A 23325-nucleotide genomic window follows, 5' to 3' on the forward strand; every position below is an offset into this window, starting at 1 on the left:
ATCACCCTGTGTAAGTTCCACTCCTTGTACAAACACAAAGTGTAGCACATATAACAACCAAAAAGGGATCACAGTGGGACTAAATAAATTTGTTTCACATCAAATTTGAGAGGAATTTTGTATTCGTGAAGAAACGAAGTTACTGCACCAACTCCATTGGTACAACCACCTATCTCCCTTAATACGTTTGACAATGACCCTCCACATTCTGCACACTGCTGGTATGAGCCCTGCCTTGTGAATGGAGACGGGAGGAGCCCGGGGTGACCAGAAATGCACAAACATCCACATGTCATCATACTCGACTGGATTTACAACACCAGCGCATGGTAGTCAGGCTGCAGAGCTGGCACAGGACCTGGAAGTCCGGTTTGTCCACTGTGTCACGTCTTATCAGTCGCACAGTGATGTGACACAATATTTACTCTGAGCGAAGACCAGCGCCTTGTGTTGCTTGCACTTCTGAAAAGCAGATTAAGCTTGTGAAGATGAATGACAACTTAATAAGAGTAAGTGTCTCCTGTGATTTGTTTTAACATATATTGCTTTGTTGGTGGCTTGATGTTCTTACAAATGGATATATAACTACAATGTAACTCTTTACTGTGGCCTGTCATTGTACACATAATGCAATGCGAGCAGCTGATAAGTCACATGCCTACGTGACTGAACCAGGAATTTCCTCTTACAGAGTATAGCTGAGCTCCATCTTGGGCTATAGCTAAAAAGATAACTAATGCCAAGGTTATTTTTTGTCAGAATACATTTACATTACATTTTCCAACCTGTTTTTCGTCATTTGTTGATGCTTTGGTACAAAATCAGTGACAGATAGTCTGTGCATTGTGTTATCAAAGCCCCCTGTTCTGTTTACTTTTGAGTAAAGACGCACTGATATTAAGTTAATAGTTGTTATTGTCACAAAATAAGTGAGCTTTTAAACTTATAAAGACAATGATGCATCATTATACAAAAGTTTACTTCAGAAACCTAAAAAAAACAACCAACCAAACAAACTAAAAAACAATCAAGATGCAGACGATTCCAGGAAGCATTTGAGTCATTTGAATCACTATTTTTGTTTTTGTTATTGCTTTTGTGAAAAAAGTCCCCTTTACATTTGAGCTAGTAGTTCGTATGTGGTGTGCGTTCTCAGGATCTCCACATGCAAGAGACAAGTTTTGACCATCGATCTCATGACAGACGAATCATCTACTTCGCCAATGGAGAGACTCTTGAGGAGAGTGAGGGTGAGGAAGAGAATGATGAAGATGCTAATCAGAAGGAACCCTTTTCACAAGCAGTGGACACAGTGAGTCTTAGGAGGGAAACTCATATTATCCAACATTCTACACTCTTAAAACAAATGTGTTGAAAATAACACAACTTGTGTTGTTTTTAACACATCTCTGTGTCCAGATAGGGGCAGCACCATTTGTGTTGTTTCTTTTTTTATTTGTTACACAATATGCGTTGAAAGTAACACAACTTGCGTTGAAAACAACGAAACTTGCATTGTTTTTTAACACACCTCTGTCACTCGATAGGGACAACACATTTGTTTGAGTGTATGTGTTCATATATTGTGAACAATATTGTGCTTAACACAGATGAAGGCTACTGCAGCAGTGATGTGTCTGTAGTTTTAGGTTTACAAAGTACATGTGATATTTTCAAATACACATAGAACACAGTTTGAACTGATTCTATTACTTCAAGTTTCCTGTGTGTGTGTGTGTGTGTGTGTGTGTGTGCATGTGTGTGTGCACGTTTGCGTATGTGTGTTACACATGAGTGTTCTAGACAAACCTGTCTTGGGGAGAATATTCTCGGTTCCTAGGAACAAAAATTGGGAAAAAGTCATTACAAAGTGAGTATATGACATGATGAAACAAATCCTGTACAGTATTACAGATTGTTAAAATATACTACTAGAATACACTACTAGACATTGAAAAATGCCATAATTGATTCCCTGATCAAACACTAAATGTGGACTTAAAATGAAAATGTAATTTAATTGTTTTCATCAACAGCCTGTGACTATCTTGGGGAGAAACTGGCTCGTCTCCTTGGACTACACTCTGCTAAATACCAGTATGCCATAGATGAGTTTAAGCGTGATCAAAAGGTAGGCTACATTGTGCCAGATTTCTGTTTGACTTTCACGGCTAGGAGCACATTCATAAGTTATCCGCTTATTATGACCGCCACGCTAGCGAAGGAGGGTAGGGCGGACACAGTTTTCTGTGAATATCGATGACCACATTTGTTTTGTACATTGGTCTCAAGGGGTCATCTCAACCCATCCCATAACCACTAATTTGCTGTATAGTTAAAAATGAAAAAGCAAAAAAGAGCAAAAATGTAGGTATCTCTGGTCATAACGGCACGAAATTGGAGGTGTAGGATCACTATGTGCACAAGTTTTGTGGAATTCTGATGGGGGGCCATACAATAAATCAATATGTGTACATTTAGTGACTATACACCAATCGGCCTGTAGATGGTAGTGTTAAGTGAAGGGTTGCACACACCTACACACACAGACACACATGCACAAACACATGCACACACACACACACATAAACACACGCACGCAAGTGCACACATTCACATAAATACACACACATAAAGACACGCACACATAAACACACACACACACACATAAAGACGCACACACCCACACACATAAACACACCCACACACATAAACACACCCACACACATAAAGACACACACACATGCATGCACACAGGCACATGCACACACACAGAACCACACACACACACACACACACAACGGCACATAAACACACACACACACACACACACACACACACATAAACACACACTTCATTACCCCCAACACACACTCACAAGCGAACACACACATACACACACAGAGAGAAGCATGCATACACAAAAACATACACACACATGCACACACTCATTTACATACACAAAAGTTGCAAGAGTTAACATGACTGAACAACTCCTCTTATCTATCCTTTGGCTAACCTCAAGGAAAAAAACATCAAGGAGGAATCTTCAGATGTCTTTATGGAGGATGACACAGAAAACATTAATCTCGCCCAGAAAAAGAGTAGAAAATATGGAGCCACCGGTTCTCCCAAAGTTGCCAGTCCACAGTCTTCCATTAGTGCACCTAGTGTAAAGCGCATGGCAGTTGGAACAAACAACAACGGATACCAGGATGATGATCAATGAGCTATTTTAAGATGTCTGAGTAGTACCGTATTTTAAGTAAGTCATTGCAGTTTGTAATTTTAAACCCTTGTCATGAGCTGTACAGCATCTTACAAATACATCAGAAAGAATCAGAAATAAAACCACTCTGTTTTGCTGCACTCTGTATTCTTGTGTGCAAATTCCTTATCCTCATGCAAACACAGAATCCTTACAGAATTTGAGGTTGTCCTTCAAGTCTTCTTGAGCATCGCTGTTTGTTTAGTCTGGGCTTTCTTGCATTGTGATGGTGTAGGTGGTGAAGACTGACGGGGTGTCAAATCACTTATCATTGAGCCTATAGTGCAAACCAGTGTCTCAAAGCAAACTATCTTTACAGACACCCCTTTATTCAAATAGAAAATGAAACACAATGCTCTACTCCGCTATACCTAAATGAGTTCAGTTTTGTGACCTTTGTTTGTAGGCCTGCTGAGATCTGATATAAATAACAAATAACATGTTATTTTGTAAATATATATAGCCATCTGACATGGAAATGACAATCAGCCTACAGATTCAGGCACAGATTCATAGCCTGTCATCTGAGATGGAAAAGTATGATGTCAATCAGGCTACAGATTCAGGTACAGATTCATAGCCATGCATTTAGCTGTTGGAAAACATCTTTTGCAGCAATTTTTGTGTGAGCATATCAGTGAACACCCCTGACCACTCGGTGAGTTTCACGTCTTTGTAAACGAAGGTTTAATGCGTTTTAGGAAGGATTGTTCCAGTGCACCTATGCAGCCATTGTGGAGATGGGGGGTGCTACCACAGAAACCACAAATTCTCGGGCCAGCAGCATGTGTCCAAATTTCAATCTTAACCATTGTATTTCATCAGAAACGACCTGAAAACAGGACTTTAAGTGTAAAATACTGAACTTGTCCTTTAAAAGGCACTAATCTGTCCTTTAAGGGTAGCACCCCAGTGCAACTTTAAGCTGGTATAAACTGTAATAGGCCTATATGCACAACCAACAAATACATTTAAATGTTTATTCTGTGAGAAAAATCAGTTTCAGTGACATTAGACACGATCATTGTGTGTAACACGTTACAGTAACGTAACTACTTTCGGGTAAAAAGTGTAACACGCTACTACTGAAAATTTGGTAACGAAACGTAGTTCCTTTTTCAAATCGGCGCAACGTTATTTGCAGGGACAGATTTCACAGCGACACTGCTTTCTCAGCTGCATGCTTGCGAAATAGACACGAGCTCCACACGGTACGTTGTAAAAAAAAAAAATATATATATATATTTTTATTTTTTTTATTAAGAATAAACATTGTTACATCAACAAACAGTACAAGTTAAAATTCACGATGGTACCATGAAAAATTACATAGATAAAGACAAAAAACCATGTATGCAATTCAGACGCTAGGGAAGGTTATAAAAAGAGATCACAAAGCTTAACCAAAACAAAATGTACAGGCTACTACTGTAACAGTTCGTATTGCTTTAGGGTTATAACAGAATTGAAGTTGATTAATGTACTGTTTAATCTCATTCTTATAGGCCATAAAAGAGGGCATGCTACCAATAAACTTACATTTATGAATGTGAAATTTAGCTAAGAGAATAAATAGATTAATTATGTGTGTGAATCAACTTCTGACAAGCCAAACAATATACATTTCCAAAACAGCACAACATTTTCACCAATATTTTCTGAAATAAAAATACAAAAATCCTGCCAGAATTTGCGGGTGAAGGGGCAGTGCCAAAATAAATGTACAGAGCTTTCCGGACGGGTGTGACAATTCATATCAATATCTAGTTTTTATCTCTTTATAATATAAGACTTAGCTGGGTAAATTATATGAATGAGTTTAAATGAGACTTCCTTAACCTTATTAGTAATACAGGATTTGTTAGGAAGAACCCAAACCCCATCCTCAAGCTGATTCCAACACGACACTGCAGAAGGAGCAGCAGCCACATCCCTCATGAGTCGAGCTCTCATTAGTCTGCTGACACCGAATTCATTTGACAAACATGCTCTGCCCACTGCAGTGTGTGTTGGAGAGAGTAAGATCATTTGTTCATAACTATCTTGGTTCGGACCTAAATAGCATACACACACCAGATGAAATGGCTCCAAAAACTCTAACAAAGTCACCTGGTGTTACAGGGATATTGTATTCAGAAAGGAATTCATCATAAGTGAAAAGTAGGGCATCCCTATCAAATAGCTGGTCTACCCAAATAATATTGTTGTTGAACCACTGTTCTAAGAAGAGAAAAGGATATCCTTATTGTTCCAAATGTAATATTTGTGAGGAGAGAAATTGTGTTTGTAGATGAGGCACCACGAGAGGAAGGCCTGACGATGAAAGGAAGACATTTTGACAGGAATTTTATCAATATCATAATTACACATAAGGAGGAAGTTTAAGCCACCCAGTTTTGATAGGTTATGAGAGGGTATGATATTCCAGATAGAAGTTGGACTATGGAAAAACTGTTTCAACCACTTTAGCTTAAAAGAGCTATTTAGAGTAGTAAAATCAAGAAAATTAAGACCACCATTATCATATGAGTTCATTAGTACTGTTTTCTTTAAGTGATGGGATCTGTTTTTCCAGACAAAGTTGAGGAGTATTTTATCAATTTCTGCAAGTAACTTCTTGTCAAGGTGCAGAGTGCTGCATAAGTCTGTTTAGATATACCCTCTGCCTTTTTTAAGCTTTTTCTAAGATGGGATTAAAATTTGATGACATTCTTCTTTGCTGATCTTTAGTGAGTAATATTCCTAAATATCTGATTTCATCTTTTACAGGGATGTTATACAGGGAATTAACAGAACACTCCTTAATAGCCATTAGTTCGCATTTGTTTATATTTAAGTAAAGACCTGAGGCCTTGTAGAACACATCAATCGCTTCTATCGCAACAGGGATTTGCTGCTCATTTTCTAAAAAAAGCGTTGTGTCATTTGCCAGCTGAGTTATGGATACCGGTAATTCTCCACAATAGAGATACCTTTTACATTACTGGATTTAATGTGGTCTGCTAAAAGCTGTGCCACTAAAAGGAAAAGGTATGGGGAGGTGGGGCATCCCTGTCGAATGCCTCTGTACAGATCAAATCTAGGAGAAGTACCACCCATGAGTTTCACAAAGCAATTCCCATTTTTATAGAGAGTATCAATAGCAGAAGAAAAATAATTACCAAATCAAAATTTTGTCAAAGATTGTAAAATTATAATAATCTGTATTGTATAATTATAGAAATCTAAAAACAAGATGAACCCTTTATCCTCCATTAGCTCAGGGTAATCCTCCATTAGCTCAGGGTAAACTAGTCTGATGTTGTTTGTAATGTGTCTTTTGTTCATAAACCCAGACTAAGTCTCTGCGATAATAGATTGGAGGACCATCTTAAGTCTTTTAGCTAAGAGGAGAGCAAACACCTTGTAGTCATTATTAAGAAGGCAGATCGGGCGCCAGTTTTCAATGAGCAACACATCCTTGTTGGGTTTGGGAATTAATGTGATCAACCCTTGAGTCATGGTGGTAGGAAGACATCCTTTCATTATACTTTCAGAGAAAACTTCATGTAGAAAAGGGGTAAGTTCACTGATAAACGATTTATATAACTCTGAAGTTAGACCATCAGTACCTGGCGCTTTATTGTTTTTTAGGCCAATGATGGCGTCCTTAACCTCTTCTATGGTAATAGGCTGGTCACATAACTGTTTCACTCTCATCAATAGTTTTAACTGAGAGAGAGTTCAATAAGGTATCTGCTGAAGCCTAGCAGAACCTAGAGCTATATACATTTTTATAAAGGTTACTGCAGAAGTTGGCCATTTCACGATGGTCCTCTGTAATAACCCCATCAATGTTCAATTTATTAATCCTGCTGTAGTTAGAATGACGTTTTTCCAAATTAAAAAAGTAATGTGAATTTTGTTCTCCTTCCTCAAGCCATTTTGCTCTAGACCGAACAAATGCACCTTTAGCTTTATGAGTGTATAATTCATCTAACTTTACCTGTAAGTTATCAAGTCCCAACTTTTCCTCCTCTGATAATGAATCAGGCATTTTATTAGACAAAGAAGAGATTCTTGTCACTGCTCTTGCTTCCTTAAGTTTTCTATGTTTGGCTTTGAGACTACCACATTTTCTTAAGAAGATACCTATTTCAAATTTTAAAAGCTCCCAATTTATTCCATATTGTTTTTCGTTTTTAGCTTTAACCCAAAAGAAAGTGATCAAGCTTGTTACTTTATCCTTTACCTCTTCAAGTTAATAAAGAGCTATTAAGTTTCCTGTAGACTGCATGTGCAGTGTTCTTTCTAGATATGGAGATATTTATCTTTATAATATTTATAGCTTTGTGGTCAGTGAGAGGAGTAGGGAATACCTCTACATCAATCAAATCTTTGTTGAAGCTCTTAGAAATTAACCAGAAGTCTATTCTTGACTGACTTGAACCTGATTTATTACTCCATGTAAATTATCTATCATCAGGATATTTCACTCTCCAAATATCCATTAAACTAAATCTGTCCATAAATGCTTTAAGATTGGAGTTAGCTATGTGAATGACCAGGAGGCCATTTATCCAAGTTACTATTCAGAATCATATTGTAGTCCCCTCCTAAAACTAAGGTGGCATTTGGGAATTTGCCTAACCAGTTTACCTATATGTCTTCTAAAGAAAGAATAAGGTTGTCATTTTTTATCTTTGTATTGTAGCCATAGATATTGATAATTATGAGAAATAGTTTTGTCACATTTTACTGTTTGGCATATGTGGTGTCCATCAGAGTCACACTTTGTAAGCAAGACTCTCCATTGAATCTGTTTTTTAAAGTATCAACCCCAGCTGAGCGCTCTGAGAGAGCCAAACAGAATTACCCCTCTGAGACCTCCAGAAATTGATATCGTCTGTAATAGAATGAGATTCTTGAAAAAAAAAATCATATTTAAACTGTTTAGCAAATAGAAATAAGGTTTTGCGTTTAACGTTATGCGTAACCCCCTAGCGTTGAGTGATACAAGAGAAAGAGCTGACAGAATACAAATAGGCTAGTGACAAATGGTCAGAAAGGGCTTTCGTTTTTGAGATACCTCTACCAGAGGTAGAACTAAACCCAACAATGTTTTTCCTCATCTCTAAGGTCTCCCATATATGAAATGGATTCTTGGCTAAAAATATTTTACTGCTAAGATTGTTAAATTAACAGATATTGTTATACACCCCCAAAACCAAAAAAAGACTAAAATATAGCCTGTCCGAATTGGAGTTAAGGCATATAATAGTGCAAATCAATCACACAAACTCTGAGAGCTTTGCAACTTGGCATGTTTATAGTCAGTTGCTTTACCTACTAGAAAAGACTGGATGTGAATATCTTGATGTATGGAATGAATAGAGACATGTAAACATACACCTAAAATAAGCGGACATGCAAAAATGAATAGGCCTATCTATGCAGAATGTTTTCATTTACTTTAGCTGCTTTAACAGGGATTATCATAGAAACACATATGGTGGCTTGTTGAAAAGGTGGGGTTGTACTGAATCCAACAATAACAAATATGTAAATATAGTATGACAAGTTAGGGTGTTCCGTCACTCAATGTATGAGGTGTCCAAAATGAAGGCAAAATACAGTCTCAAGTCCAAATCACATTATCAGTGGTGAGAAGAATGTTGACAAATTCATTGTTACTGCAAGGTAAGTGCTGCTCTATATTTACATTTAATAATGATAGATTTCATATGAAACACAGATCCAATTGAATCAGATTAAAATTGGAATGGAACACCTTTATTAAAATAATAGGTAGCAACACAACTTTTAAATTCTATGAAACTCGGGACCAGAAAATTATTTCTCTTTCGCCATTGACTAGGCTACTGTTCATAATTTTTCCAAATATTGGTCCCATGGCAAATGGAAGGGGTGGGACTGAGCGAAATATTAAATAGACGCCCCAGCTCTCTCCACTGATAGTTTGAACAAAGCAGTTGAAAACTACTACTACTACTACGTTACATCCCTAGTTGCATTCCTATTTAATAGTAGGCCTATGACATATGTCAGAAAAGTGAAAAGTTAACGACGAGGATGGGATTCGAACCCACGCGTGCAGAGCACAATGGATTAGCAGTCCATCGCCTTAACCACTCGGCCACCTCGTCATATTCTCTGTGTAATAACGCATGTTTTATAACACAATAATAACAAAATCATGACATTCATGGATTTATTTACTACTAAAGACAACCCTACATAATCTCTGATGGATTGCTTGATTATCAAGTGTTGCATTCAAATAATTTTCGATCATTTAAAGCCTCATCTTCAAGTAGGACTCGACTTTGCAATGGTGTATTAGCACGCTGAATTAACACTGCCTAGTTGGTTAAATATAAAACTAATTGTCTGGAAAATTAGCTATCTCCAATAATGTTGTTAATGTTACACCTCGATGAACAAAATATGTGGTTTATTTGGCAAAAATGTTGCGTTTGTCTGCCTGCCACAGGGTGGTAGCTAACTGTTACGGTAGCCTCCCGTGCATTTTGCCAATACGCACGCGCGACGACTTGTGTTTGTGAACCCAGCCAGCTAGCTGGCAAGCCTGGCTACATTCTCTCCTTTCGTTTGCCAAAATGACATTGGAAGAAAGACTAATTTCTGCTGTTTCGGATTATCCAGAGTTATACAACTCAACTTTAAATTCTTACAAGGATACCGACAGAAAAGCAAAAGCATGGAGGGCTGTAAGTTTGCAAGTTGAAATGCCAGGTAATGATGTATCTATTTGCCAAACAAGCTTGCTTTTTGTAGGCTAAGCTTTCCTAGCTAGTTAGCTGCTCAGTGAGCTGTGAAACTGTATGGCAGCCTCGCTTGTAAGGTAGCTAGCTGACTTTGCTAGCCGGCGAAGGTTTGCATCTACTGTTAGCTGAGCTGGTGTTATATGTAAAAAGTCATCATTGTTGTTCAGTCCTTTAACGTTTTAGTCATAGTTTGTCGGAATTGTTCCCACCTAACATAACACGACGGCCACATTTGCCCTTTGAGCGCCTGAAGCTGCTATTTCTGTTCTTTCAGTACAACAAAAAGTGTTCTGGCTTGGTAGCTATTGTTAGCTAACGTTAGCTTTTCGTCTGTTTGCTAAATTAGCTGGTAATCTCACCGGTGTTTTATCTACAATGTAATGTTATATAATGTCCTATATTGCAATAGACTGTTTAACTGTTAACGTTAGTCGATGTGTGATTTACTGTCCCTGTGGGTGCTTCATGTTTTAAGTTCCATCCAAAATATAGGTCCCATAAGACAAACAGGCAAGTTAGTTGCTGTGTTCATTCAGCGACTCATCCAAGTGTGAAATACATGGTTAATCATGCACAGATTTTAAGACATGCTTAATTAACAATGAGCACTCTTCTGCATTTATTTTCTTTACGTAGAGGAAGACTGCCGAAGAAAATGGAAGAGCTTGAGAGACATGTTCATCAAAGATAAACGCTCTGAACAGCGGCGACGAGCTTCAGGGGGCACACATCGGAGCTGGAAGTACAGCTGGCAAATGGCCTTCCTGACCCCCTTCATACAGTCGAAGACCTCACAAGCCAATGCGGCCATAGACGATCCAGACGATGAGCGCGACGATGAAGATAGGGAGGACGAGAGACCGGCAGATAGCAATTCATCTTTTGTTATACACGAAATCGAAGGAGAACACAGTGGACTGGACGCGTCCTCTCACTTCCCCGCTTCTGGTTCCCACAAGTCCAGCAGGAAAAGGAAATGGCAGGTAGACGGGACAGATGAGTTGGAAGATGAGATGTTTCTCTTCAGCTTGCTCCCTTACCTTAGACGGCTACCTTACGCCAAGAAGAGTGCTGTAAAACTGAAAATACACCAAATACTATATGAAGCAGAGTTTCAGTAGAATTTAGCTTATCTTTAATTTACAAAGTTTTTTATACTAAGAGAAAATGGTTGTTCCCTCTGTATCAGCCTGTCAGAAAGTTTAACACGACAACAATTGCACAACAGATGTGTTGTGACATTTTCTCCGAATAAATCCAGCCAACACATCTGACTAATTTAGTTATTGGGTGGTTTTGTTTTACAATAAGTAGATCTCGGCACCAAATTAATTATGTTCATATTTCATGACAATTTTACCTCCATCTTGTTTTGGAGACCTCTATGGTAACATGTAGGCCATGAAGTTAGTTTTAAAATAAATGGTAAGTTTGTCAGCTTGGTGTGTTTTAAGTTTCCACTGGTCCCTGTAAACTGTTCTTTCCCATGCTTGGTGTCATGTCCACTATGTTGATGTTTGACATGGATGGCCCTTGTTTATGTTGATGCGATGGTTGTGATTGTCCTGTCCAAAGAATATGTACCATCACCAATGGAAAATATGAAATATTATAAGGAGCACTGATTCAGTGAAATGAAGAAGGCCTGAAACTTACAAACATCTAAAAGTGTGTCTGAGGGGTATCCCAAGTACATGGCTTAGTGACTGACTTGAGTTAAAGGTGCAGTCAGCGATCGTATGCGATTTCAAGCCCATAGTATTTTTTGTCGTCATGTCAGCAATCATCTCCTCTCGACTGCATCTCCTCTAGCTGCCTATTCTGTGAGTACACTGTAAAAAAAACTGGTCTCTATAGTCAACCCAGGCTCCGAAAAAACTGGAAACAAAGTGGGGGCAGCCTGTCTCCCAAACAAAAACGAAACTGTCGAGTTTCTGTGGGAGGAGTGAAGGGAGGGGTGAGCTACCTCTTTGGTGTGTTTCGTTTGGTCCTTGGTTAAAATATAATGTACGTTGTTTTGGTCAAAAGCATCTGTTAATGCATTTAAATATAAACATAAACACAAACAAACCTGACTTCCTGCATGATCACTCACAGTACATTTAACTCCTCAGGGTAAGTGGTAAACTTCCTTATGGAACAGCTCTTAGGTTTTTGTTTTGTGAGGAAAACTAAGACGTGGGGATGTTCCGTTTATCACTAGGTTTGCGAAGTAAACAATATACTTGGGATACCCCTTGAAAAGGGTAGTGGACACAGCATAATTGTTAGTGTAATTGAAAGGGCATCTCTTGTTATTATGTCAGACACGGCATGTCTTGCTTTCCTTTGGTATGTTCTGAAGACTTGAGCAACACTAGAGGACCTAATTTAAATGACAGGCAATGTGCAAAGTCAGTCAATGAACAAAGTGGCTCATGCATGAACTACAGCAATTGTGTGATGTGTAAGAGCATTCAACTGATCTACTTATGTTTGCACTCAGGATCTTACTAGCAATAGATAGAGCATCAGCAATTTGTCTTAGGGCCTCCTTACACCAAACGACTATGACAAGATTTGGGAAAGGCTCTTGAAAGATTGTAGTCTTTTGAGTAACGCTTGAATGGGAGGCATTAGTTAAAAGACTCCAATCTTTTAAGAATCTTTCCTAAATCATGTCAAAGTTGTTTGGTGTAAGGAGGCCCTAATTCACCTGGCGGCCAGAGCCAGGCTACAGGGTACACTTGCCATTACACCTCAGTGCAGCAGATGGTGGTAATGCACTCCGTTTGCAAACTGCCAAAAAAAAAAAAGCTCATCGAAAAAGAGGAAGGGTTCGCTGATTCTTCTTCAGTTAGTTTTTTTGGTGGACTGCTGGACTTAAGTGTAATAAGTGTAATGGCAAGTGTACCCTGTAGCCTCGCTCTGGCCGCCGGGTGAAAAAGGCGAATAGATAACAGAATTGCCCTGTCATTAGGGGTCCAAGCAGAAAAACTGTAAAGCCGCGTTGACATTATGTCTTTTCAGCTCCGATTTTCGCAAGCTGCCCCCAGCTGGAAGTTGAGACTACCATCCTATTCACTCCTCTGTTTTGCCGGATTGGATTTGTTGGACACGTTGATATTGGTTAACACGAGGACCTCTGACGGATTCGCTGCACGCTTGTTCGGATACGTTTACGTGAGCTGTTAAGCTAAACAATGCTCGTAAGGGTCGTAAGTTTGATTTCTGGCATAGGCACTGGCAGCTATCAGAAGACGGTGACCTGTGACCTGCATTAAGCTCTGCAAATGCTTGGACCCCGTTCACAAGTGCTTGCAGACAGATTTCAATGAGCATTATAGGCCTACTGTGTTTTTCTTTTTGTCAGCCCTTTAGATTAGGGCCATTTGTGTGTGATCTTGAACTTTTAAGTGCAAAGTGCAAAGACAATGGCTCTGTTTAAAACGGTAAAAACTGCTGCCTTTTAAGATGTCTAACTGGGGAGCGAGGCAACAAGTGCGGTACAAAACCGAAAAAAAAAACTCTTTTTGCTATATCTGAATAACGGTAGTTTTTGAAGGCAGCATCGAACAGTGAATAGCCATAGTAGTTTTTGTCACTGAGGTTTAATTGGGCTTATGACCAATGCCCAGATGTTTGTGCTATGGGGATCGGGGAACTTCACCTGCATGCATCACATAATTTACGGAATATATCAGTGTTGTGAGATGACCCCTGACAACACTAACACGATGTTCCATAAATTATGTGGTGCACGGGGATGAATTGCATGCTTATAAGTCGTGTAGCACAAATATCACACAGCTGTATGTGAACTGTGGCCCCTTGATAATTGATTTTACCAGTAGTCACCATCAGGGGGCGGTAAAACAACACGAAAGGCTTTTGTGACCCAGAATGATGTAAACATCTGGGGGTCTCTGAAAGGTGAGTGTGGGCCATAAATGGCTATTCTACACCCTTCATATCCACCTGAAGGAGTCAGTCTATACAATACTAAAATCTGTTTCACATTTTCCACTGATGTTCTGTCAGCCAATTGAGTGAAAGTAAAAAGTAAAGTGCAGAGCCTACATAAAAGGGGCCTGCGCAAAACAGCAAACGTAAACATAATAGTGACGTGATTTATGGAATTTAACTGTAGTGGCTGTGTAACTGCAAAGTGAACTTCAACATCTGCTTTGCGCTCCCCACTGATCAAAGGATGTATTGCAAGTTTGAGGTAAGGAGTGGTGTGGGCTAGTGCGGCTGAGTCGAGTGGGCTTTGCTTTGCTTTTTCACATATCGCCATCCAATGGGATACTTCCTACTCCCTGTCCGCCGCAACGCCACAGGAGCTCACTTCCTGTTAGAGTACCACAATTCCAAACAGACAACAGGAATTTTTCGGGCGTCATGCTTGAACTCCTCTACAGGTCAGGATAAATCAAAGTAAGAGAATGCAATGTTTCTGTTCCTTTCAGCTATGTTTGGAGTGCTCTCATGGTGGCGTTGACTTTCATATAGCCAGTGTAAGAAGTAACGCTAACCTCGCTTGAAGCATACTGTATTTGTTATGCGTAGATTGCTAGCGTTACCTTCTCTTACTTAAGTAAAGTACGTTTATTTATCGAGCACAGCAAAAACTAACCCATGGGTATTATCATTTAAAACATTTCTAACGCTACCCTCCTACATTCGTTTCTGTGGCTAAATAGCGTTTATATCTCTCTTCCCAGTTTTGGGGGTCAATGGATGAGAAAAGCGTGTTCTCGGCTAACTTACTTTCGTGATGTAGTTTGTGAATAAACAGTCGGCGAAGCTTACATTCTACAATTGCATCAGTCTTTGGCCATAGGAAAACTAGGAGCTAATTTTGCTAACAGTGGCTAGCTCTTCCATACCCATGCAAGCCAAGATGCGTCCCACGGTGAGTTGTATTGTTGCAATGGAATGCGATTGTAGTGCGCATTGCAACGAATGGATCGATAGAGTTTCATTATCATTTGTCCCACGTGATGCTCGGAGAAAGCTGTGACACACTCAACCTTATTCGGGGACATGGATATCACTAGTCGTGAGGAAAGTGTGTTTCTGTTACGATGATTGTGTGATACAGAATTATTACTGGTCAGTTATTGGGTAACAAAGTCTCACGAATGTGTGGTGATTGTAATGACTGCACATTTCCATTGACCCCTACATCTTCCTCTCATCTATTGCTTACCTGTATGCACCTTTCATTGACCACTCATTCAGGACAGTCAAATTTAGTTGATTTGAATTGTTTGTTTGAATCTACAATCCTGTTGTCAGGAAGCAGGTATATCATGTAGGCCCTGTTAAATACATAAAGACACATTAATATGTCAAATGAAATACTAAGGGACGTATCCAATGATATCCAAGTGAAACATTATCTCATTGCAGTCTGTAATCTTCCATCACCATAGCCCCAACACTCTCTCACACACACACACACACACACACACACACACACAACCTTGAATGTCCTTACGCCAGATAGCCAAGTCATTGGCTTGGAGTACTCCTCTCAAAATTGTTGGCAGTCTCTACCCACGCCTATAATTTAATTAGGCGGCCCAGGCATTTTGTCAGAAGAGTCTGTCCTGACCTCTTAGGGGTTTGATGGAGGCTGAAGTCACTCTATCGGGAAAATAGATGAGTGGTGTACTTGCCCTTGGAAAGCCCAGGCGTCCTCAGGAGACGGTGGCTTTCTTGACTGACCATAAATCTTAGAAACAGGGAGTAGGTCTGGCTAATTCCACATAGAATTTTCAAGTGTGTGTGTGTGTGTGTGTGTGTGTGTGTGTGTGATCGGACAGTGTGTCTTTCAGTAATCTGCTCCTTACACCCACTTAACATCATATGAATATTACCAGCAAATGTCACATGGTAAGAAGCCTAGTAGTATTGGAAGGTTATAAATAATGTGGCAAAACTAAGCCTCACCATACGCAAACTTTGTTTGTCCCCAACCCTTGTGTGAAGTGGATTAACACATTTTCTGACATGTGGAGCTTGTTTGTCACATTTTTCCCAGCTAAGAGGATTGTTGATTTAATTATGTTTGAAGTGTTGCATTGCTGTGTCATGACCCTCATGACCTGCATGCACTGTGAAAGATGCATCTTGTGTGTTTTACGCACAGATTTTCACTGTAAACTGAGCTTAACGGAGTGGTTTATTACCCTCTGCTTTTGCTCTTTGCTTGAGCTTCATATTGCATGGCCAGTATATTTTCAGGCGACTTTTTTCAGATCGGACTCTAGGTAGACAGACCTAAGTCCATTAACAGGGCAGGAGGCACCCCTGTGATTTGTGTAGGAAGTTAATTACCCAGATGGGGTCGGTTGCTCTGAGGTCACATGCTTATACTGCTTCCCAGCCATACAGCTGGAAGTGGGTGAGGGGGACACCCCAAGTTTAGCCCACCAATGCCCCCCTCCCCTCCACCAAAAAGATACACACACATACACACGATGTACCCAAAATGTCATATCATGTTATGGCTTATGTCATATCCTGATAACAATATAATTAGCCTTTTCCTTTTACATTTTGAAATATGCATACTTGACAGACAATGCCTGAAATGCAGCCTGCCAATGGAAACTGCCCTCATTTATGTTACTCATTAACATACATTTTTAAAAACTGGGGTGTATATAACATGTGAAGTTAGTGTGGGCTGCCCTCCTATCCGATTAAGGTCTGCCTTAAGGCTTTTTGCATTCAAAGCTAGTAATTTAACAGTAGGTCTATCTATTTTACTACATGATGGTGGAAATCTCAATTCTGGAACTGGAACTGTCCTTGTTGAGCCATTTTTTGAACGTTGCATCTGTAATCACATCTTACCATATGTCTCTAACCTTATGCAGCAACACTTTATAGTTGCTGACTGTTCCGTGTTAAGAACTGCACCTCCAATGCTCATCTTAGACTTGTCTTCAAAGGAGATAATTATATGTTTACTCTTGAAGATTAAAATGTATAATAAGCTATGATACATAGTTAAGGCCTGGTGAGCATGTTTCCTTTTTTATTTTGGATTGTGGTGTTTCGGCGGAGTTTCCCTCCGGTTCCCAGATTAATTTGTCGTCTTTGACAACCTTTCTTATCAGCTGCTCCTACGCAAAGTGGGGTGAGATCATCCACTGCCAAAGCTGGAGGCTGGAGTTCTAGGAGTACGTTTTTCCCATGGTTGGAGCCTTCAGTAAGTTTTTATTTTTTTTATTTTTTATCATTCATTCTGTCCCTATCAGTGGCCTTAAGTCAGGGTCAGAAATGTTGAAGATGCATTTGGTCTCTGTACCGTGTGTTGAAATCTCTAGCGTCTCTTAGAAATGATCTACTTATCTAGAACATTTGCTTCTTACTAAACATGGTGAATCAACTAAACCACCAAGTTAAAAAAAATGCTTCCCTTGATCTTCCACTAGAGGGTGCCCACAGGCTACACCCAACACCATAATATTGCCCTGTAATTGGCTGGTTTGAGACACCTCATCCTGTACCTAAACCAACATGTTAGCCCAGGTTGTGAGTCTCAGTGTTTCCTGAAGTGGAGTTTAGTTGTTATTAGGTAATTTACATCATACTGAACCCTTCAAAGAAATGATAATATTACTCAATACTAGTCAAATTTCGAGCTCATTTGTTAGCTTCCTGCATTTGAAGAGCTCTCTCATTTAAGGGCCGCATTTTTTTGTTGGTCAAGCTGAAGCACTGGTTCAACCCGGTACTTCACAAAGACAGCAGATCAGAGCAGATGAAAGATTCTCCAGTCCAAATACACAGAGGTTGCATTTGCGCATTTGACTGTCACTCATTCCAGAGCTAAACATTAACTAAATATGAGCCGGGTTGCCTGAGCTGCATATTTTCAGTTAGCAAACACTGCCTTGAAGACATAACATGTCAGCTCCGATTACACACCTTCCAGCCCCCTCTGACGCTGACCACTTCAATTAACTGAAAGCTCTCCATGCGTACACACACACACACACACACACAGACACAAACACAAAATTTGGTTAAAAAAAACATTTGTAACACTGATAGCTTTGACTTTTTCAGTATGCTTCGCCTGCCGACTAGATACATTTTTTTTTTCTCTCTTCACGTCAGATTCCAGCCTTCAGTCAATGCTGTGTACCGCTTTACTTGGTGCACTAGGGAATAAACATACACGGACACCCCCCCAGGGCTGCAGAGTTCTTCTCCTTGGGGACAGCCCCAAAGCTCCTGAGCTGAAAGCCCTGTGGATGGCTCTTTTTCCCCTCGTTTTTTGAAATGATAGTGGACCTAGTTTTTGCAGGCAGCTGTGAAGGCTGCGTCGGGAGATTTATTTTGCTCAGCAAGGATAGGAAACAGGGCTGCTCCCTCTGTTTATGGCCTGGCTGCCTTCAGACCAGGGCCGGCTATCAGTGTCACCGTGCACTTATTTAATTATTTAATATTTTTCACAGATGTCTGTAGAGAAGAGCAATATTGTGGGTAAAAGTCACATGTTTGACCTGGAATTATGACGCTTGTGTAACCTTTCTGCTGGTAGGGGGAGAGGTAGAGGAGGGGGATTCTCATCTTTATTTATTCAACACAAAGCACATTGAATCAAGATCACTGGATGAGAAGTGGAACTTTTGAATGCTCCTGGCAAAGAGGACACAAAGGCAGGGTTTGTGAGGCCACAACCATGGCTGTGACTTGACATTCCTCTCTCTCTCTCTCTCTCTCTTGAGCAAGTGCCGTGCCAGATTCAACTGTAAAAACACAGAGGGGTTGTTTCCCCCGCGTTTGGCAGACCGCTGGCTGCCCCGTGATGGAGGGGCGCAGCGTTTCGGACGTTTTTTCGTCTCTCCGCAGGCCCCCATTTTGGCCCGGCTCGGACAACGGCCCGACAGCTGTGAGCAACAGCTGCACACAGCTCCCAGGCTCTGGGTCCGACAGCACCGCAAGGAGTCCTCATGCCGATCGGTGATCAGACGCCATCGATATGGCCGTCCCTGTGCAGGGGCATCTTGTAGAAGTTTTTGCATAGCTCCTCACTCCTTTCTTATGATTCATTCTGGTAGGAAGCAAAATGGTTTTGAATCTTTTTTTAGTTTGTGGCCAACTCAGTGTAGACTATACTTGCTGTTATAGAAATGCTGTTCATAGATGTTTTATAGAGTTTTTAACTGGCCTATTTATGGTAACATTTATTCTGTAAATTTACAACATCAGATGAGAGCAAGGAACACCAAACTAATTCTAGTTTATGGTTTGAATATGCCAAGCCAGAAGACAGTCACGCTCTCTATCTCTATCTCTTTTTTAATGTAGCATACTATGTTTCACATGGAGAGGAAAAAGTGCCACTATCCATCAAGCTGAAGACAGCCATCCCCAGTAAGGGGTTAAATTGGATCCATCCCGCTGTAGATTTACAACCCTGTGACCCAGGGCTCTGCTGAAGTTCAGGCACCTTGAGGGGTCAGCACGATCCCAGTGGAAACAGAGCCAGGTCTCTGATAAACTGACCTCTACAGGAACAGAACTGGGCTCGGAGCCTCAACGGCATGAAAAATTTAGCATCGGGCTTGACTAGGAGAAAGGGGGGAGAAAACAGAAAAAAAGAAGTTTATAGGTTATTTCTCGTTTGAAGCCACAGCCTGCTCTTTAACCCTTAAGCCCGGGGATATCAAGTCATAAAAGAAATCAAAAGCCTGGCAGTCCTCGGGTTTTGTGTCTTTTGTATCTTACCCAAAACTATCAGTGCCTCATCCGCCGATTGGCACGGCCAATCAAAGGCACGCAATAACTCACACTTGTCTGAGCAGCTTCGGAGTTGGATAGCCTTTGGGACTGTCAGCCTATCATGCGTGGGTCATGCCATCTAACCAGGCAATAGATCATGTCATCTCTATTATGGGGCTTTATGGGCCTGATAATTGAAACCAGGCTCTCGATAGGGCCTGCTCCGGATGGGCGTCCTTAGGCAGAGGGGGAAATCGATAGTGCATGGTGCTCCTCCGAAGCTGCCTGTGAAACTTTAGAGACGCGAGATCGTCCCGTTCCGTTCTCCTTCCCGGCTATTCGCCAGAGGGCCCGTTGGGACGAGCGTGGAGGAACAACGCGTGGCTCTGTCTTTCGCGTTCGCCCTCCGTACCCCTTCGCTGTCTCATTCCAGGGGTGCAGCTGTCACTGTTTGTATATTTGATATAGTGTGGGGATGCTGAAAAGCAACAGGTGTTGTGTATTAGTTCCACCAGTTTACTCCCCCCACGGCTTCCAACCACCCCACCCTACCCTGCACCCCCCATCCCCCACGGCACTGCTCCCGGAGAGCTGGCTGGAGTCAATAGAGTTGTCAGAGCGTATTACAGTAATATATGGCAATCTGACTTTTAAATTGACCATTGCTACAAACCAATCATCCTCTGCCTGCCTCCCCCACCCCTTCTCTTTTTTTTTTCTGGGAAGAAAATGGGGCTAAGGAGAAATAATGGCCTTCAGGTGGAGTGACCTCAAAGCCAAATCAGCGGGATGGAGATCTCTTTGAACCTTTTGTTCTCTCCGCAGCTCCTTCCTCTCAACAGGCCCCGACAGCACGGAGTCCCCTCCCCGCCCGCCTGTCTGCGTGTTATGTGTCCACTTCCTGCATGCACGGCAAAGGCCATCGTCTTGTGCTCAGTCAGAGTTAATAATGCTATGTGTGCAAGTGGGTACATTTTTCTTTTTCGGTGTGTTTCTTATTGGATTGGTCTCATGTTTTTAAACATAAAAATTATGGAGTGGTGGCGTGGTTAAAACTCCTGTTAAACTCTGTCTGTCTGTCTGACAGATCCAATCTTCCAATGCATTTAAAAGGGAATTGGTCAGCAACATCCAGTACTAGGTAAACTTTTATATCATGTGTGTGAAGTGAGGTTGTGTGTCTGATCGCTTTTGAAGTGTGTTCCAGGTGACTGAGTAGACACTTGTCTCACCAGTGCTTGTCTCTCTCACACTACCCACTCCACCATCACCCTCACCCCACCCCACCCCACCCCACCCCAGCTTCAAGGAAAGGTTTCAATACTCCTGCAGAGAAAAATCTCATTAGGATTTGTTGCTCACAACACGGTGAACTGACCCCATGCCAGATTTTCTCCACTGGACACATATTTCTAACCACTGGTCTACCTGGTGCTCTCCAGCTTGTCCAGTCACATTTGCCTCAGGCGCCCCTGGCCTCGGGTTTCAGTTATTCCGCTGAAGATGGTTTTGTGTCTTTCCCCTGAAGTAGATGACCAGTGAGTGGCAACACACCTAAATGGAAGTAAACTGCTTTGCTGGACATAATAAATTTGGGCCGCTGTGCAAATCTGTGGAATCTGCAACCACATTCACGTTCCCCTTTTAGAATGTGGTTCCAAAGTGGAAGCACATTGCTTGTATTGTTTTGTGATTCAGAAAAAAAAAGAAAGCGGACTGAAATGTGAGTGCTGGAGGCATCGACACTCGCTTGTCCTTGCCAAAGGCTGCCTCTCAGACACAGGAAGTCCAGGAATGGGCCTCGAAACATCAGGAACGCGGGGGCTCCTGCTGTGATTTAGATCCCCGTCGCTGTCTTGACCGGAGACAACTTGGACGGGCCCAATAATTCCGGGGCCCGCTCTGCCTCCTCCTGCCTGGGACCTCAATTAACTAGCACAGGATCAAGTGAGAGAGCTGTTTTTGGAGGGGGAGGAAATGCACAGAAAGTCGAGCAAATTGTAGAGATTAATACTCAACCATGTGCTTTATACGTCCACACTTTCATGCTTACATTTATATACGCACACGCACACACACGCATCGCCACAAGACACGCACACCTGCCACACGCGACACGCCAGCGACACGCTGCAATACACACACACAGTCTTGCCATTATAGTCATTACTGTAGCACTCATTAACGGTGATTTGTGAGAGGCCTGGTCTCCACTGACAGCGAGAGAACTGATTTTTTTTTTTGAGGATATTCTCATCTGATACCAAGAAAGTGTAAACTGAAGAAGAATGACTGTAGAGGTTAATGCCCACATGTATCTATGGACCCTTTCAAGAGAGTTCCATTATCAGCATCATAGTTGGCCCCACAAGACTTCCTTTTCAACATTCCATATGTTATCTTAATGCAGAGGAAGTAGATTGGGGCCCAAATAGAACGTTCAAGCATTGTTTTTGTTTTTATTGTTGAAAGGGTCTAAATGTCCACACTGTCAGTCATACTCATATCCACACAGAAACACAGTGTGTCTGAATGCTGGTTCACACACACACACACTCTTGCAGTTATGGTCATTATCGTCGCGCTCATTAGCGTTGAACGGTGAAAGGCCTGGTCTCCACTGCAAGCCCCCTCGCCAGTGACCAGCAAGTGATCCTGACTAATGGTGCACATATGGTCTCTGTAAGTCAGTATGCTGTCCTCAAAACAAGTACACTTTCAGGGCTGTGAATTTCTGTTTTGAGCATGTGCGTGCGTGTGTGTGTGGGTGCGTGTGTTTATCTGTCTATTACTATAACAGCGGTTACTTAGAAATATCTTTAATATTCAGTCGAAATATCCCCTGTCCACCTCAAAATGCTGGCTGCTTAATGATGGCTCAGTTCAAATGGGTCACTGAGTTAACCATTGTGACTTCAAGGTGAATATCATTCATCACTGGGGCCTTCACCAGTTCAGTTTTGAACCCAAGCAGCAGAAAAAACAAGGTTTCAGCTTGAGGCTATTCTTTTTCTTCAGCCTCCTCTCTCTCAGATATTGAATTAAAAGAGGTTGACCTTGAGGGGCCGTGTCCAGTTAAAAAAACAGCAAGGAGGCCGAGAGCCGCCCATTCATCCTGTTCCTCTCCGTCTCCAGGCCTGTTTCAACAGGTGGATGTTGACAGGGTTAAGGGTGTGTGTGTGTGTGTGTGTGTGTGTGTGTGTGTGTGTGTGTGTGTGTGTGTGTGTGTAAGTGTGCGCGCGTGCGTGCGTGTGTTTTTTAGTTTCCCCAGTGATTTAATTTCTGGAGTAAGCAAGTCTGTGAACTTCTATTGGAGATGGTAACTAATCTCTTTCATTGTACTTGCAGTAATGCGTTTTTTCAACCAACCTATTTTCCAGACAGGGGGTAGCGATGACACATTACGGCGCCATGAATTGACTTGTATTTAGCAGACAGTTTTATTTTAAAGCAACACAGACTTGCAACAGAGGTTGGGAAATCGAGCCCAGGCTGACCGATTGTCATGCGATGACATTGCCATCGCTCCACCACGCCCGC

The 23325-nt window shown here is 41.3% G+C and overlaps 3 protein-coding genes and 1 non-coding gene across 8 annotated transcripts in view; 3 read left to right on the plus strand and 1 right to left on the minus strand.

Moving 5' to 3' along the window:
• The first annotated feature begins 332 nt into the window (after positions 1 to 332).
• Positions 333 to 3369, plus strand: LOC125299558 (protein FAM177B). Its single transcript, XM_048250885.1, has 5 exons — positions 333 to 509; positions 1157 to 1312; positions 1804 to 1870; positions 2037 to 2131; positions 3026 to 3369. The coding sequence occupies exons 1-5, from the start codon at positions 489 to 491 to the stop codon at positions 3227 to 3229; spliced, it is 543 nt and encodes a 180-aa protein (XP_048106842.1). The 5' UTR covers positions 333 to 488; the 3' UTR covers positions 3230 to 3369.
• A 5963-nt stretch (positions 3370 to 9332) lies between these two features.
• Positions 9333 to 9414, minus strand: trnas-gcu. Its single transcript has one exon. It is a non-coding gene; the product is annotated as a tRNA-Ser (tRNA).
• A 382-nt stretch (positions 9415 to 9796) lies between these two features.
• Positions 9797 to 11493, plus strand: LOC125299403 (MADF and BESS domain-containing protein). Its single transcript, XM_048250669.1, has 2 exons — positions 9797 to 10024; positions 10693 to 11493. Exons 1-2 carry the CDS (start codon positions 9889 to 9891, stop codon positions 11175 to 11177), a joined length of 621 nt encoding a protein of 206 aa, XP_048106626.1. The 5' UTR covers positions 9797 to 9888; the 3' UTR covers positions 11178 to 11493.
• Positions 11494 to 14294: 2801 nt separating this feature from the next.
• disp1 (dispatched homolog 1 (Drosophila)) overlaps positions 14295 to 23325 on the plus strand; it is a 63495-nt gene continuing 54464 nt past the window's right edge. For 2 of the 5 annotated variants that reach the window (XM_048250837.1, XM_048250838.1), the window contains exons 1-2: positions 14295 to 14472; positions 17169 to 17260. The gene's annotated coding sequence lies outside the window, so the exon portion shown is untranslated. Of the gene's footprint in view, positions 14473 to 14533; positions 14553 to 17168; positions 17261 to 23325 lie in introns of those variants that run through there. The other 3 variants (XM_048250839.1, XM_048250841.1, XM_048250842.1) reach the window with 3 other exon arrangements.

This window comes from Alosa alosa, chromosome 8, assembly GCF_017589495.1.
Source record: "Alosa alosa isolate M-15738 ecotype Scorff River chromosome 8, AALO_Geno_1.1, whole genome shotgun sequence".
Taxonomy (NCBI): domain Eukaryota; kingdom Metazoa; phylum Chordata; class Actinopteri; order Clupeiformes; family Clupeidae; genus Alosa; species Alosa alosa.